Source organism: Neopsephotus bourkii, unplaced genomic scaffold (assembly GCF_033783945.1).
Source record: "Neopsephotus bourkii isolate Nb327-2 ecotype Australia unplaced genomic scaffold, CSIRO-AGI_Nbou_v1 NB_923, whole genome shotgun sequence".
NCBI lineage: Eukaryota > Metazoa > Chordata > Aves > Psittaciformes > Psittacidae > Neopsephotus > Neopsephotus bourkii.
In genome coordinates, this window is record NW_026901417.1 from 150,029 (window position 1) to 165,541 (window position 15,513).

At 46.3% G+C, this 15,513-nt stretch overlaps 1 protein-coding gene across 1 annotated transcript in view; it reads left to right on the forward strand.

Annotated features, from left to right (window-relative positions):
- The first annotated feature begins 325 nt into the window (after positions 1-325).
- Positions 326-15,513, forward strand: part of FGD3 (FYVE, RhoGEF and PH domain containing 3) — a 129,619-nt gene continuing 114,431 nt past the window's right edge. Inside the window, exon 1 of the mRNA XM_061357778.1 lies at positions 326-590. Coding sequence (XP_061213762.1) covers positions 578-590 — 13 coding nt within the window. The 5' untranslated portion in view covers positions 326-577. The remainder of the gene's footprint in view (positions 591-15,513) is intronic.

Here is a 15,513-nt window from a genome sequence, read left to right on the forward strand (position 1 = left end):
CCAGGGAGCCTCAGAGCTCCGATGTGCGTGAGGGCTGCGGCCCGGGCTCCGGCAGAGCCCAAACGGTTCTCCTGAAGGGAGCGGGACGCGGCCTCCTCCCGTTCGGGATTAGCTCGCTTCAGCGTGAACTTCCAGCAGCGCTGCCCGCGGGGCCCACGCAGGCGGGTGGGCGCCCCTCGCACCGCAGCCGCCCGGTGCCCTGGGCGGGAAGGAGGCGGGCGCTGGGGCTGGGGGGTCTTCCGCGCCACCGCGGCCTGCAGCGCGGCCCCCGCCTCCCGGCCGTACCGAGCCACAGGGCCGGAAGGGCTTCTCCTCCCGGCCCGGGAGCGGCACCTGGTATCCCGGCAGCCAGCGTGGCCCCCGCAGCCGGTCTCACTGGGGCGGCTCCCGCCTCCACCGCCTTTGGGGGCGCCTTGTCCCGCTCGCGGCGCCTCATGGCGCTTTGCAGCTGCAGTGGGAGGGAGAGGAAGCCCACCCCCCTCTCCCGGCGGCCGCCTTTGTAACCGCTCGGCCCGGCTCGCTGCCCGGCCCGACTCGCAGCAGCTTAGGGAGCGCCGGAGCGCGGCGGCAGGAGCAGATGGAGCCGGAGGGTAAGGCTGCGCCCTCCGCGCCGGGCCCCGCTGCCCGCCCGGGGATCTGCCCCAGCACCCTTGGGGAGAGGTTTCCGTCGGCGCCCCACGCTTGCCCGCCAGGTCTTTTCCTCAGCGGAGACTGGGGCGGGCAGGGGCCGCTGGGAGCCCGGGCTGGGGAGTGGGGCGAGCTGGGGTCTCGGTGGGGATCGATCCGCGGGGTCACCCTGGTGGGCGCGGAGGAGGCCGCCCCCTGGGCCGGCTCCGCTCCAGGTGTGTAAGGCCTGGGGGGGCAGCGCTGCCCTGCCGGGCATTGCGCCCACAACGCTCGCTCCCCTGCCCTGCCCGGTCGGCGGGCGCTGCCTCGGCGGTAGGGCCTTCCTCTGCCCGCTCTCCCCGCCGGGTGCTGAGCCTCGACCGGAGCGGCGGCACCCGGGAACGTGGGGGTCGGAGTGCCCCCGGGCCGGAGGTCCGGCCTGCAGCGGAGCAGCCTGGACAGGTCCGGAGGCACGCTCAACTTTTCCTGGTGTTGATTTTGTTCTCCCCTGCCCATCCCGCCGCCCTCCGCAGGGGGCTACTGTGTGTCTGAGGCGAACCCATTGTCCGTGGGGGCCCGACCAGCCCCTCTTTAGGCCCGAGCTTTGAAGCTGGGACTGGCAAGTGCTGCTGCCCCGGTCCTGCTCAGTGGAGGTGAAGCACCCCTGCAGTGTTTCCCTTCAAACCTGGTGAATGTCTGCAGGCACCGAGCAGCCTTGTCCCTGCACGGCTGACAGTGCTCAGAGGTTGCATGTTTGAGTAAATATAGTACTATATGTGTAATAGTACTATATGTGCAAATGTAGTGTTGTATGTGTAAATTTAATTTTAGTTCTCCTAAATCCACATAAAACCAGTTTTTTTAAGTGCTTACTTTAGTGAGACTAGCATTAACTGCATAGGTTGAATTTATTTTCTGCCAATCCATATTTAGGCACTTATGCAGAGTTTTTCTCTACTCTTGCCTTTTTAAAATATCTTTTGGAGCTGTTAGTACTTGTAATGTAAACCATTTCTAGTTGCAAATTGGAAACCTCTGAGCCATAATGGTCTTTTGCATTTAGCTGGCTGCCTCTTGTAAGCCTTACGTTCTCCTGAAAAAAAAAAAAAAATGGAAAGGGAAAAAAAAACCACCCTAAAAACCCTTATGAGATTCATGTTTAGAAAATTGGCTGCATTCATTGTAGCTGTTTTTTAAACCCCAGTACCTAAGTCACATTTTCCATTCCAAATACTGAGTGGTTAAACTGTGTTAAAGGGATATACTCTACCTTAGCTCCCTTGCAAGCTTTAGGGAATTTTAACACAAAGGAAAATGGCTCTACAGTTTACAAGAATCTGGGACTAACCGCTTCTTGCAGTGCCTGATCTGCAGCAGCAGCAAGCAGTGAAGAGACTGCTGGCAATTGTTAATGACCAGAATCGGGTTTGTTGCCCAAACAGAGAAGTGTGCAGAATGTAAATGGGATATTGATAAAATTATTCATGTATGTTTTATAACAAATATATATTTAATATAAATCTGATTTTCACAGTGCTATTACAATATTTTAGTTATACAAAGCAGCAGAGCTGTGTCTATATAATCATACCTGAAACAAGCAAGCTGGGTTTGTTCTTGATTTAGTGCATTTATGACCTAGTTCTTTACAATGTTTAAGCCATTACACCTTAGTAAAGCTAGAGGAAAATGATAACAATGAAGTTAAGTTTAAAGGAATTCCTTCCTTTGAAGAAATAAATACTCAAAAAAATGTAAGTTTTTGGCCCACTTCTGGCAGGTAAAGGCAGATCAGCCTGAGAAAGATTCCAGCGAGCTGCAGAGCTGTTAAAATTCCCCATTTGCACTGGGTCCAGGAATATTCAGCCAGTCTAACTTCTGGCACCTCCTGAACTACAGGTACCAATCTTCAGTACATTAAATTTGGAGATGGATCCTCCCGCATGGATTGGATGCTGCTGAAATACCTGTGTTAGCAATCTCTGTTAAAAGGAGCCGGGACTCTCACGTCAGATCCTTGTGGATAGGTGCTATAGATATTCCACAGTATGTGTGAATTTGTAGTTTTGTTGATTGTGGTTGTCTTCAGTGAGTTATTTCTGTTCTCAGAGTTACAGCACCTGAACTCTGATGATCTAATGGAATGCTGTAGAGGCTTAAGCTTGCTTGCCCCGGTGACTTCGATCAGATGTGTTCTGCTTGTGTAGTGCTGACTCAGTTCTTGAATGGAGATGGAATTGCCATTGTCCAGTCCCTTTTTGGTGCAGCTCTTTGCATTTAAATTATGTCTAAAACTCTTGATGAAAATGAAGCCAGGACTCTATCTTTCCAAAGGAGCTGTGCCTCTACCCAAATGTGCAGATGCAAGCTGTTACAGGTATCTTCCACAGAGACAGGGAAGAAAAAGTTGCCTTTCATCAAGGAAATCTAGTCAAGTGTAGTATGCCATGGCAAATACCGACCTGCAGAGTTCCTATGGATACCTCTGAAGCTCCAAACATCGATTTGAGGTGGTAATGTACAAGGAGACTGGGATTTGGAAGCTTATTTGAAATTTCTCAGGGATGCAAGAGAGGATGGTATGTTCAAACCAATAAAGCTTATTTTGGAAGCTTATTTGAAATGTCTCAGGGATGCAAGAGAGGATGGTATGTTCAAACCAATAAAAAGAGTGGAATCGTAAATGGAGTGGTGATGCTCCTCATGGCTTTCTTTCTGTGTGGGATGGGCTTCCATAGTGTGATCCAGAATGAGGAAGACTGTCTTGGGTCAGTAGCAGTGGAAGCAGGTTGTCAAAACCCTGGGCCACTGTGAGGGAAAGACTTCAGAAGTCAGAATCCAAGGTGGTAATTTTTATTTGTGCATCATTTGCGTTGCATGTTTTCAGGACAGGCTTTGTGGTTGAGGTTTTCAAAGCATCCCAAGGGTTTTCTGCTCTGAGCTCCCTGATTAGGTTGCTGTGGGTTTAGTTGTGGGGAAGCCTTGTTCTCAGACAAACTGTGTAAGATGGGATGATTTGGGGACTGCTGCCCTCTGACATGCTATGTAAAAGCTGTATGCTTCCCACTGATTTCAAATTAAAAATGAACTAACTTCTGTAGGAGGTCTTTGGAACAGCTTTGACTTCTCGTGTGTCTGTAAAGCGTCTGCCTCAATGAGCACTGGATGTTCCTGAGTGGAGCTTTCCTGCTGACCCAGCTCAATAATAATGAATATATGTTTTTTTTTCCAAATTGTTTCTATCTTTTTTTGCTCTAGGGGTCTTGTTGAGGTTAGCAGACATCAGTAATATTGGTGCAGATGATCCTGCTGTGGTTAGTGAGTGGGACCAAGTGGGCTGTGTGAGGATTGAAAGCTCAGAGAGCGCAAATGCAACAATGATGTAGTTAATGCTTTGTTTCTGCTATGACTATCTGCTGGTTTCTACTAAAGGTATACACTTATAAGATGCTTCTGAGTAAGATTAATTTTCTTCTTCAAGCTATTTTGTAACCATTTAAAATATTTTTCATTTACTAAATACTGAAAACTTGCAGAATTCAAAACCATTTAAAAAAGATGAGTGGTAAAAACAAAGTACCTCTCAGGATTGGGGACAGATACTGTGTGAGAGATCTGCGCTGCCTGTGTAGATATTAACTTGTTTGAGTAAATACTGTGGCAGATTAAAAGTAACAGTAACTACTGTGGTATTTGTGTTGGTGCTACCAAAGTTTGATGTGAAAATGAGTGTTTCCTGACAGCCGTTGATTTATCATTTTTACATAATGATGAATATTGATACCATTGGTAAAAAGTCTCTTGTTCCAAATTCTTTGAACTAATTGGAAGTTCCTTTCAAGTTAAAAAAATCCCCCAAAAAACCCAACCAAAACCAACAGCTTTGTGTATTTTTTGGATGCGGAAACAGAGAATTTAGGATAGCCTGAGATGAGGTGGACTAAGGTACAAACGAGAGAGAGGAGAGAAAAAATATGAGGGAGTATCACTGAGGTCCTGAGCTAGTTCCTTCCACAGTGCGGCAGCTCTCAGGTCGCGCTGTGTGCCCACCACCAGCTCTCAGGTCTCTAATTTTCTTGTCCTCTACCAACTCCTATGAACTCACTGAGTATGGAGCCCAGTTCCCGAGGCACAGGACCCCGGACCTCCACCGTGAAAATCTACGTGAAATTGGGAATAGATGTTCGCAGATCAGTGTTGTGTTCAGTGGAGCATACACTAATTGGAAGGCAGTCAGTCACAGCACGGCACTTTGGCTGGTTTGGAGGTTATGACTAGTGAAATTTGAGAAAGCCTTTGTTGGTGGAACAATAGTGGAGGTACACTGGAAAGTGCTTCCAGTGGAACTTTTTGCCCCTCCCACTATCTCCCCCCTCCTGTTCCCCAGCCAGCTCCTAAAAGCGACATTTAGTGTAACTATATTTACATTTAACGCTTGGCACTATCTTAAAGTTTTATGGGTCTTTGAATTTGATTTCACACTTTGTAGCTTTTCACTGTATCTGTTTTAGCTATCATTAAGATTTTTTGGTACTGAAGTACTGCATGCTTGCTTTACCTTGATACCGGGCAAATACTGTCCTGGCCAGCACAGAGAAGTGCTAGCTCATGGTGTCTTCTCCTGCAGTGCTAAATGGAATGACAGCCTGACGTCCACCTCTGTTTCTTCACTGATATGGCCACTGCCTTTTCTGGCAGTAGTCACCATGTATGTCAATGAGCAATACCAGGTTGTGCAGTTGTGATCTGTATTCTCAGGGTTATGAGTTTAAATGGTGCTATTTTGTGTTGCGTTAGTGCTGTTCTCAGAATGCTGTTCTCCCTGCTCTTTCCTCTGGTGTTGCTGACTTTCTTTGCTATTTTCACCTTTTTGTGAAATGCAATTGTATTTCAGAGTTTATTGGTATTGCCCACTTCCTTGTTTTCTGGGTTGCACTTCTCTTATTGTTTAGTCAGGCTTAAGACCCTTGTGTGGGACAGAAAGTGATGTGACTGCTGTGGGAGGGCTTGGTGGGGAGCTGGGCAGGAAGGCTGGGGAGAGGAGGTTGTTTACATAGTATAACCTCAGTCCTCTCTTGCAGGATTTCCTGCAGGGTCCTTGGAGGGTTCAGAGAGGTGATTTCATCAGCCATCTTCAGAAGCTCCAATAACAGAGGGTCAAGGTTTCTACCTCAGAGCTGGGCTACCTGAATAACCCTTCAGATATCATCAAGATACTTTTCTCCCTTTGTCTGTGTTCTCTTCTTAATATGATTAGTGTTTTGGTTCTTGTCCAGGGTTTGGCTGCAATAGTTATTTTCCTCCTTCTTAGTATCTGGTGCAGTGCTGTGTTTTCAACTTCAGTATGAGAACAGTGCTGATAACACACTGATGGTTTAGTTGTTGTTCAGTAGTGCTTACCCTGACCAAGGACTTCTCAGTCTCTCATGCTCTGCCAGTGAAGAGAGGCAGAAGAAGCCGGGAGGAAGCAGAGACAGGACACCTGACCCGAAGATATAAGAGGTACACACCATGGGCCATGCTGTGGTTTTACTTGAGGGATCATGGAGAAGGCAGGAAAAAGTGGGATGGAAAACCCACCTCAATTCTGGATGAATGGGTGCGTGACTTGAAAACAACTGTCGATGATATCACTGACATTGATGATACCAGCCCGTATCCTGTGCTGCATCAAAAGGAGCGTGACCAGCAGGTCGAAGGAGGTGATCCTGCCCCTCTACTCTGCTCTCGTGAGACCTCACCTGGAGTATTGTGTGCAGTTCTGGTGTCCTCAACATAAAAAGGACATGGAACTGTTGGAACAAGTCCAGAGGAGACCATGAGGATGATCAGGGGCTGGAGCACCTCCCATATGAAGACAGGCTGAGAAAGTTGGGGCTGTTCAGCCTGGAGAAGAGAAGGCTGTGTGGAGACCTCATAACAGCCTTCCAGTATCTGAAGGGGGCTATAGGGATGCTTGGGAGAGACTCTTCATTAGGGACTCTAGTGACAGAACAAGGGGTAATGGGTTCAAACTTAAACAGGGGAAGTTTTTGGGGAAGATTGGATATAAGAAGTTCTTTACTGTGAGGTGGTGAGGCACTGGAATGGGTTGCTGAAGGAAACTGTGAATGCTCCATCCCTGGCGGTATTCAAGGCCAGGTTGGACTAAGCCTCAATTGTCATGGTTTAGTGTGAGAGGTCCCTGCCCATGGCAGGGGGGTTGGAACAAGATGATCTTAAGGTCCATTCCAACCCTAACTGTTCTATGATTCTGTGATCATGCAGCTGATGCTACATGGAGTAAGTGGGCCGCACTGATCATACTATGAGCTTGAGTAGGAAATCCCAGTCATCTGGGAATCTCGGAAGTGATCATGGACTGATCTGAAGGCAAAGACTTAAAATGTCACCAAAGGGGAAGGTAACATGCTGAGGAGGCCCCACTGTACAGCAAAATCCCAGACAGTGAAAAGCAATATGCCTTGTTTATTGGTGGGTCCTGCCGTGATATGGCAAAGCACTGGTGATGGAAGGTGGCTGTAGGGAGTCCCCTACAACAAGCTGCAGAAACTGCTGAAGGAGAGGGTGAATTGAGTCAGTTTGCCAAGGTGAAAGCCATCCAGCTGGCTTTGAACATTGCTGAATGAGAAAAATGGCCAGTACTTTATCTCTATACTGACTCATGGATGATCCAAATGCCCTGTGGGGGTGGTTGCATCAATGGAAGCAGAGCAAATGGCAATGCACAGGTAAACCCATCTGGGCTTCTGCACTGTGGCAAGATATCACTGCCTGGGTGCAGAACCTGGTGCTGAAGGTATGCCATGGAGATGCTCATGTACCCAAGAGTTGGGACACCAAGGAACATCAGAACCACCAACATGTGGATCAAGCTTCTAAGACTGAAGTGCCTCAGATGGATTTAGATTGGCAATATAAGGGTGAATTATTTTTAGCCTGGGGTGGCCATGACACTTCAGGCCATCAACACAGAGACGCAACATACAGATGAGCTCGTGATCGAGGGGTGAACTTAAGAATGGACACTACTGCCCAGGTTATTCACGAACGTGAAACGTGCTGCAGTTAACCAAGCCGAACGGTTGAAACCTCTCTGGCGTGGAGGACGATGGCTGAAGTACAAATGTGGGGAGGTCTGGCAGATTGACTATATCACATTCTCACTGACCCACCAAGGCAAGTGCCATGTGCTTACTGTGATGGAAGCAAGCACCGGACGGCTGGTAATACACACTGTGCCCCATGCCACTACTCTGAATCCTACCCTGGGTCTTGAGAAACAAGTCTTGTGGCAACATGGCACCCCATAAAGAACTGTGTCGGAGAATGAGACTCATTTCTGGAACAACCTTACAGACACTTGGGCCAAAGAGCATGGTATTGAGTGGGTATATCACATCTCCTACCATGCACCAGCCTCTGGGAAAATTGAACAATACAATGAGCTGTTAAAAACTACACTGAGAGCAATGGGTGATGGGACTTTCAAACGTTGGTATACACATTTACCAAAAGCCACTTGGTTGGACAACACGAGGGGATCTGCCAACAGGGCTGGCCCAGTCCAGTCACAACTTTTACATACCATAGAAGAGGATAAAGTTCCTGTGGTGCACATAAAGAATTTGTTGGGGAAAACAGTCTCAGTTATTCCTGCTTCAGGTAAAGGCAAACTTACTCGTGGGATTGCTTTTGCTCAGGGGCTTGAATATACTTGGTGGGTAATGTGGGAAGATGGGGAATTCTGGTGTGTACCTCAAGGGGATTTAATTTTGGGGGAAAACAGCTAATGAATGCAATTATATGCTGTTGCTTGCTATGTAACACTTCTGTAGCCCCTTAACTCGATGCCTATCTCTGCCACTCTGCGTTTTGAAAACAAGATACATGCTGTCATGATCATCAGTAGAGAATAAAATCATGGGAAAGCCAGCAGCAACAGAACTGTCCTCAGGTCACCATCGACTGACCCTGACTTCCCTCAGGTCATCACCCCACCACAGAACTTTGATGACACCAGATGAGCTCAGCAGCAACAAGACCGAGCGGTATCATCAGCAGGCAGCAGTCCAACACTACACACTGTCTCTCATGCCTTGAGAGACTGCTACAACAGGTGGAGCCTGGCAACATGGACTGAATGAATTAAGTGAATGTTATAGGGATGGTCCATGGACTAAGGAATGATACATCTCACTTTGTGTATGTGTATACATATATATATATGTATATATATATGATACAAAAGGCAATGGTATATTGAAAAATGTGGGGTCTGAGTATGACCTGAATGCTACAGAGTAAGGGGTAGATAACTGTTCTGAGTTCAACTGTAACAGTTACTTTTCTCCTTAGTAGCTGGTGCAATGCTGTGTTCTCAACTTTAGTCTGAGAACAGTGCTGATAACACAGGGATGTTTTAGTTGTTACTCAGTAGCGCTTACCCTGATCAAGGACTTTTCAGTCTCATGCTCTGCCAGTGAGGAGGGGCACCGGAAGCTGGGAGGAAGCAGAGACAGGACACCTGACCCAAACTAGCCAAAGGGATGTTCCATACCACAGCACGTCATGCCCAGGATAGAAACTGGGGGGAGTTATCCGGAAGACCCAAATCACTGTTTTATTGTTTTCTTTCCCCCTTTTGGTTCTGTATTCTCTCCCCTTGTTATTTTGCTTATCATTATTATTCTTGGTGATAATAGTAGTGGTTTTGTATTATACCTTAGTTACTGGACTGTTCTTATCTCAACATGTGGGATTTACATTCTTTCAGTTCTCCTCCCCATCCTTCCATGAGTGGTGGGCGAGCAAAAGAGAGAGTAAGCGAGTGGCTTTGTGATTCTGAGTTACCAGCTGGGCTTAAACCATCACAGTTCTGAACTCTAAAAACCCATGGCTCTTTGACAGTCAAGTGTCAGCATAAAAAAGTTGCAGAAGTGCTAAAATGCGATTTCCCTTCTATGTTAAGACACTTGGTACAGCCTCGATATTGTAATGTGCATTGTGGTGGGACTGGGACATCTGGGCTTACTGTTGTGTGGCATCCCTGACAGACTGGTCAGAAGGCTCTTTGTGGGTGCCACACTGAACTTGTGCTGGGCAGTAATAGGCTAGAGAAGGAGCTTTTCATCATGAAGAAATGTGTTAAGCATCACCAACTTTTGCATCTTTCTTAAATGCTTGTGCCTTTTTAGAGAGCTTAATATTATTAAAAGCTAGAATAACCATTTTGAAGTTTTTAAATGGCAGAGGTTTCTATGGTATGTTTAAATGTGGAAGGATAGATTGATGTTCTGAAGCAAGCTATTGATGTTGGGTAAGAAGTTTTCACCAGGCAGTGAACAGAGTAATGTGCAATTCATGGTCTTCAAATCTATTGTTAGTAGTAGGAAAAAGCATCACTTGTGATGACAGAATAAGGTGTTAACAGGGAAAGATGGAGCAGACCACTGGCAACTGCTATAAGAGAAGGAACTGTGGAATGTTGTAGGTCCTCATGAATTTCAGTGTGGCAATGAATAGTTATATCAGTGAAATTATATTTTCAAATGCTGAAGTGGTACCTATTGAAAGATAATTCTAGTTCTTGAATTTTGTCAGAGGTTGATTTGATGCCACTTCCTGGAAATTCTTTAGCTTAATGAAGATTCCAGGAGAGAATATTTTTATGCTGGACTGCTGAATGAGTCAGTTTTGCATTATATTTGACATTTTTCTCTCTTTCAGCATTTTGAATATTCTGTTGCTGAAGTATAAAGAGCCACTGCTTTACATAAAGCTACGTCTTAATTTATGGTAATTTATGGTTGAAGTCAATTTACAGAGAAGGCTGAGGTTCTCAATGACTTCTTTGCCTCAGTCTTTACTGGCACATGCTCTGACCACACCACCCAAGCCTTGGAAAGCAGACGCAGGGACTGTGAGAATGAAGACCTTAGGCCCACTGTAGAAGAGGATCAGGTTCAAGACCATCTTAAGAACCTGAACGTGCACAAGTCCGTGGGACCTGATGGAATCCATTCATGGGTCCTGAAGGAGCTGGCAAATGAAGCTGCTAAGCCACTGTCCATCATATTTGAAAAATCATGGCAGTCAGGTGAAGTTCCTGACGCCTGGAAAAAGGGAAATATAACCCCCATTTTCGAGAACAGGAAAATGGATGACCTGGGGAATTACAGACCAGTCAGTCTCACCTCTGTGCCTGGCAAAATCTTGGAGCAGATTCTCCTGGAAGGCATGCTAAAGCACAGGAAAAACAACAAGGTGCTTGGTGACAGCCAGCATGGCTTCACCAAAGGGGAATCCTGCCTGACCAATCTGGTGGCCTTCTATGATGGGGCTACAGAACTGATGGACGGGTAGAGCAGTTGAAATCATCTACCCGGACTTGTGCAAAGCATTCAACACTGTCCCCCATGACATCCTTGTCTCTAAATTGGAGAGACATCGGTTTGATGGATGGACCACTCGGTGGATAAAGAACTGGCTGGATGGCTGCACACAAAGAGTTGTGGTCAATGGCTCAATGCCCGGCTGGAGACCAGTAACAAGTGGTGTCCCTCAGGGATCGGTGTTGGGACCGGTCTTGTTTAACATCTTTGTCGCTGACATGGACAGTGGGATTGAGCGCGCCCTCAGCAAGTTTGCCGATGACACCAAGCTGTGTGGTTCGGTTGATACGCTGGAGGGAAGGAATGCCATCCAGAGGGACCTTGACACGCTTGTGAGGTGGGCTGATGCCAACCTCATGAAGTTTAACCATGCCAAGTGCAAGGTCCTACACCTGGGTCGGAGCAATCCCAGGCACAGCTACAGGCTGGGCAGAGAAGAGATTCAGAGCAGCCCAAGGAGAAGGACTTGGGGGTGCTGGTCGATGAGAAAATGAACATGAGCCGGCTTCAGTGTGCGCTTGCAGCCCAGAAAGCAACCGTATCCTGGGCTGCATCAAAAGGAGCGTGACCAGCAGGTCGAAGGAGGTGATCCTGCCCCTCTACTCTGCTCTCGTGAGACCTCACCTGGAGTATTGTGTGCAGTTCTGGTGTCCTCAACATAAAAAGGACATGGAACTGTTGGAACAAGTCCAGAGGAGGCCACGAGGATGATCAGGGGACTGGAGCACCTCCTGTATGAAGACAGGCTGAGAAAGTTGGGGCTGTTCAGCCTGGAGAAGAGAAGGCTGCGTGGAGACCTCATAGCAGCCTTCCAGTATCTGAAGGGGGCCTATAGGGATGCTGGGGAGGGACTCTTCATTAGGGACTGTAGTGATAGGACAAGGGGTAACAGGTTAAAACTTAAACAGGGGAAGTTTAGATTGGATGTAAGGAGGAATTTCTTTACTGTGAGGGTGGTGAGGCAGTGGAATGGGTTGCTCAAGGAAGTTGTGAATGCCCTGTCCCTGGCAGTGTTCAAGGCCAGGTTCGACGAGGCCTTGGGTGACATGGTTTAGTGTGAGGCATCCGTGCCCATGGCAGGGGGGTTGGAACTGGATGATCTTAAGGTCCTTTCCAACCCTAACTATGCTATGATTCTGTGTTTCATTGAGCTGGTGAATTAACCAGATTTTGGAGTCTGGTTAGTTGTTAGCCTATTTTTGGAAGTCCAACCTCTGTCCTTTGAATAGAGCCTTTGGGTAAAGTGTATGCATGAGCATACACAGCTGTACACATCATCGTGGCTGTCTGGTTGAAAATTCTGGGAGGCTACCAGCCTTCATGTTAAAGAATGTGATTTCTAAAAGTCCAAAGAGCCCAGTATTTTTTTGAAGGCAGGGGGACATCTAAATATTGCTTGAATGTTAGAGTTTTCTTCTGTTTGCTTTAGACTTTTGAAAAGCAGGCAGGTGTCTGACTAGAATGAACATATTTAAATGTGGGCTTCTGTTTTCTTAAACTTTTGGCCCCTTTTTATTCTTTCTTTTTCAGCTTGCAGCCTCTTGAGCAGAAATTCTCTCTTGGTAACTCTGCCCTGAGCAAATATTTACATTCATGTGATTCTTCTACTTTAGTAATCGTTTTGGGCCTTGAGCTTGGTACAGGGTGAAAGTTACTGTACCAACACTGGAGCTGGGGAAGGAGTGGGGATAAGAAGCCTGAAGAAGCCTCCAAACAGGATTTTACCTGTTCAGTGTGTATTGGTTTTCACTCCACAAACATTGATGTATTTCAGAATGAGATTTGCAGAGATACTGCAGAGATATCCTGCCACTGGCCCTATGCTTGTGCTTTGAATTTCACCTATGTCTTCAAAATGCTGAAAAAAAATGTTTGTGTAAAAACTGAAGTGATTGAATCAGTAGAAGGAAAGACTAAGATGGAAAGGAAGGAAAAAGTGGAGAGTACAGTGCAATAAACATTGCAAGGGGTGTAGGAAGACATTTTGAAAGAAAAGGGGTTTAAAGTAAAAATTGGTTAAGAAATCTGAAGTTGTAAAAGAGGAAACACATACAAAGCACAGTTTGAAATTAACCTGTGGACGCTGCAGAAATAAATGAAGGGTTCTCCGAGGTACAGAGCAACAGAGAGCTGACTCAGTAAGGCAGAGGAGGGAGTTATGTCCCCTGAAACCGGTGGGTGAAAATACCACCAGTTTTTACCCTCATGTGTGTTAGTTTTTTCTCTAGACTTTACTGCTGTTGTCCAGCAGCATGCCGTGTGCTGGCTGTGCTCTGAGAAAGGGGAAGATGACCCTGAACTCAGTTCTTACACTTTTTGTAGGGGGTTTCTCATGGGGGATCTTAGCAGAAAGATGTGGCCACTGATGCAGCATCATCTCCCTAGCTCATCTCTCCCATCTTGGCTTGAGGCTGTGCAGGGAGCCCTGTGGCAGTGGTCTGGCCCTTGGGCTGAATGCTGCAGCTGATGGCAGGAGCACAGGAGCGTATGTGCTTGTATAGGAGAGCTGGCCACATAAGCGAACTGGGCATTGTATTTCCTCTTAAGTTCCTGAGATGAAAGGATTATGCCCCTGCAGCTAAATTTGTACTGCTAGTTGACATGATTCTGCTGGAGCCATGGCTGAATCTATAATAACTTACACTGATTAAAGGTCTAGCCCCCAGGCTGTTAACAGTGTATAGCTACATGTTGGAACTATTACCCCTTGCACTGGAGTAGCAGATACGGTTTTTCTGTTCTCCCCCCCCCCCCGGTTTGTTGGATAGCTGCAAAGGCTGGATTGGGGGTGGGTGAATTTGCCTGCAGGGAGATCTCAGAGGTTCCAGTTTCCTGCTGCAGCCAGGTGTGCCACCTCCTGCATTGCTCCCACCAGCTGCGGGAGGTGTGTGCTGGGAGTGAAGCTTCCCATGAAGAAATGCACAGCGGCTGCCTGCTGAGCTCTCCTGGATCTGTTCCACTAATGACTATTGAAATTCTTGCAGCCTGTTTTTCGGCTGTAAAAATGCAGAGCCAAATATCAAGGTTGAGGAGAAGAACACCCCCGGTATTATTACGCAGTCAAGAAATTAAGCTCTTGAAAAAGCCTCTCTCATCCGTACTGTCTGGAGTTTCTGCAATTGGGTTGTTGGTCTGACTTACAGCTCCTTGACTTTAATGGTTGTGCAGTCGAAAAAGTTGCTTCACTGGGAATGCAGAACAGATGCTCTTCTTATTCACTTGAAAGTCTAATTTATTTTTTTTTATTTTATTCTTTTATTTATTTCCCAGAACATGAAAGTCCCCAAAGTTATTTTAAAAATTGCTAATCCTCTTTTTAGGACAAAGAAACTGTGGAAGTGAAATTTGAGGGTAAAGGAGCTGCTGTGTTCACCTAGTGCAGGGTTCAAGCTCTGCCCCTGCCCACAGCCACTGCTTCAGCTATGACAGTCTTTGTAGTAAATGGTTATAGAATAGCTGGCAGCAAGAGGTAATTTTATTTTCAGTTTTCTTCCCTCTTTTTCCCCCAACTGTTTAAAAACAGGATTGTGTCATAAGACAGGAGGGTTCATAAACTGTCAGAACTTGTGGCCTCCACTGAAACAGACATTTTCTTTAGGGGATTTAGTACATCTTATTAAAAAAAAAAAAAAGTTCTTCATTTATAGTTGTTAAGAAAATATATACAGAGTGATGTCATTGTTTTACTTGTATGTTCGAAGTGTTAAACCACTGGATTTTGACAACTTAGTTGGGGAGATAGGTGCTGTTCATCCTTGCTACTGTGAACATCGGCAAACAGAATCATAGAATAGTTAGGGTTGGAAAGGTCCTTAAGATTATCTAGTTCCAAATGTTGCATTTTGCATTTAAGCTGACACTCCGAAAACAGTAAGAAACCTGCAGATAAGTTGCTCCATTTGGGGTACAGTGTGCACTATTTTGATATTCCCTTTTCTCTCCTCCATCCTTGTTGAATTAGGTTTCAAGCAAGACCACTGTTGAAAATCAACGACGATCTTGCTTTATGATTATTATGGCAGCAGAGCCTCCATAGGGTGATGTCTTGTGTTCTGTTTAGTGGAGGGTTGGAAACCCAGGACCCATAAGGGTGTCTAATTTGGGACTGGCTTGATGAAATGCTCTTAAATGCCTTAAACTGGACATTTGGTTTCCACTGTATCTACTTTTGCATCTACATTCCTTGAGTCTCAGAGCCACACAGGTATTAGCTGCTAAGACTGTATTCCAGATCTGCCAAATGCATTAGATTACCGTGTCTTCTGTTTCCTGATTTATTCTGTTAGCTTCATTGGATAAGCCTCAGACTCCTGCTGAGTCCCGTTACCTGTTTATCCTGCTTCAAGATGACTGTGGAACCCTTGGGTGCTATGGAGGAGGGTCAGCATTGGCCTTCCACTTGCTTTTATCCATTTCTCAGTGTTCTTGATATTTTACCTCGACTGAAATCTCTGGTACCTTTAGGATATTCCTGATGACATCTCTTTCCAAGATGGTTTTTAGATTTTAAATC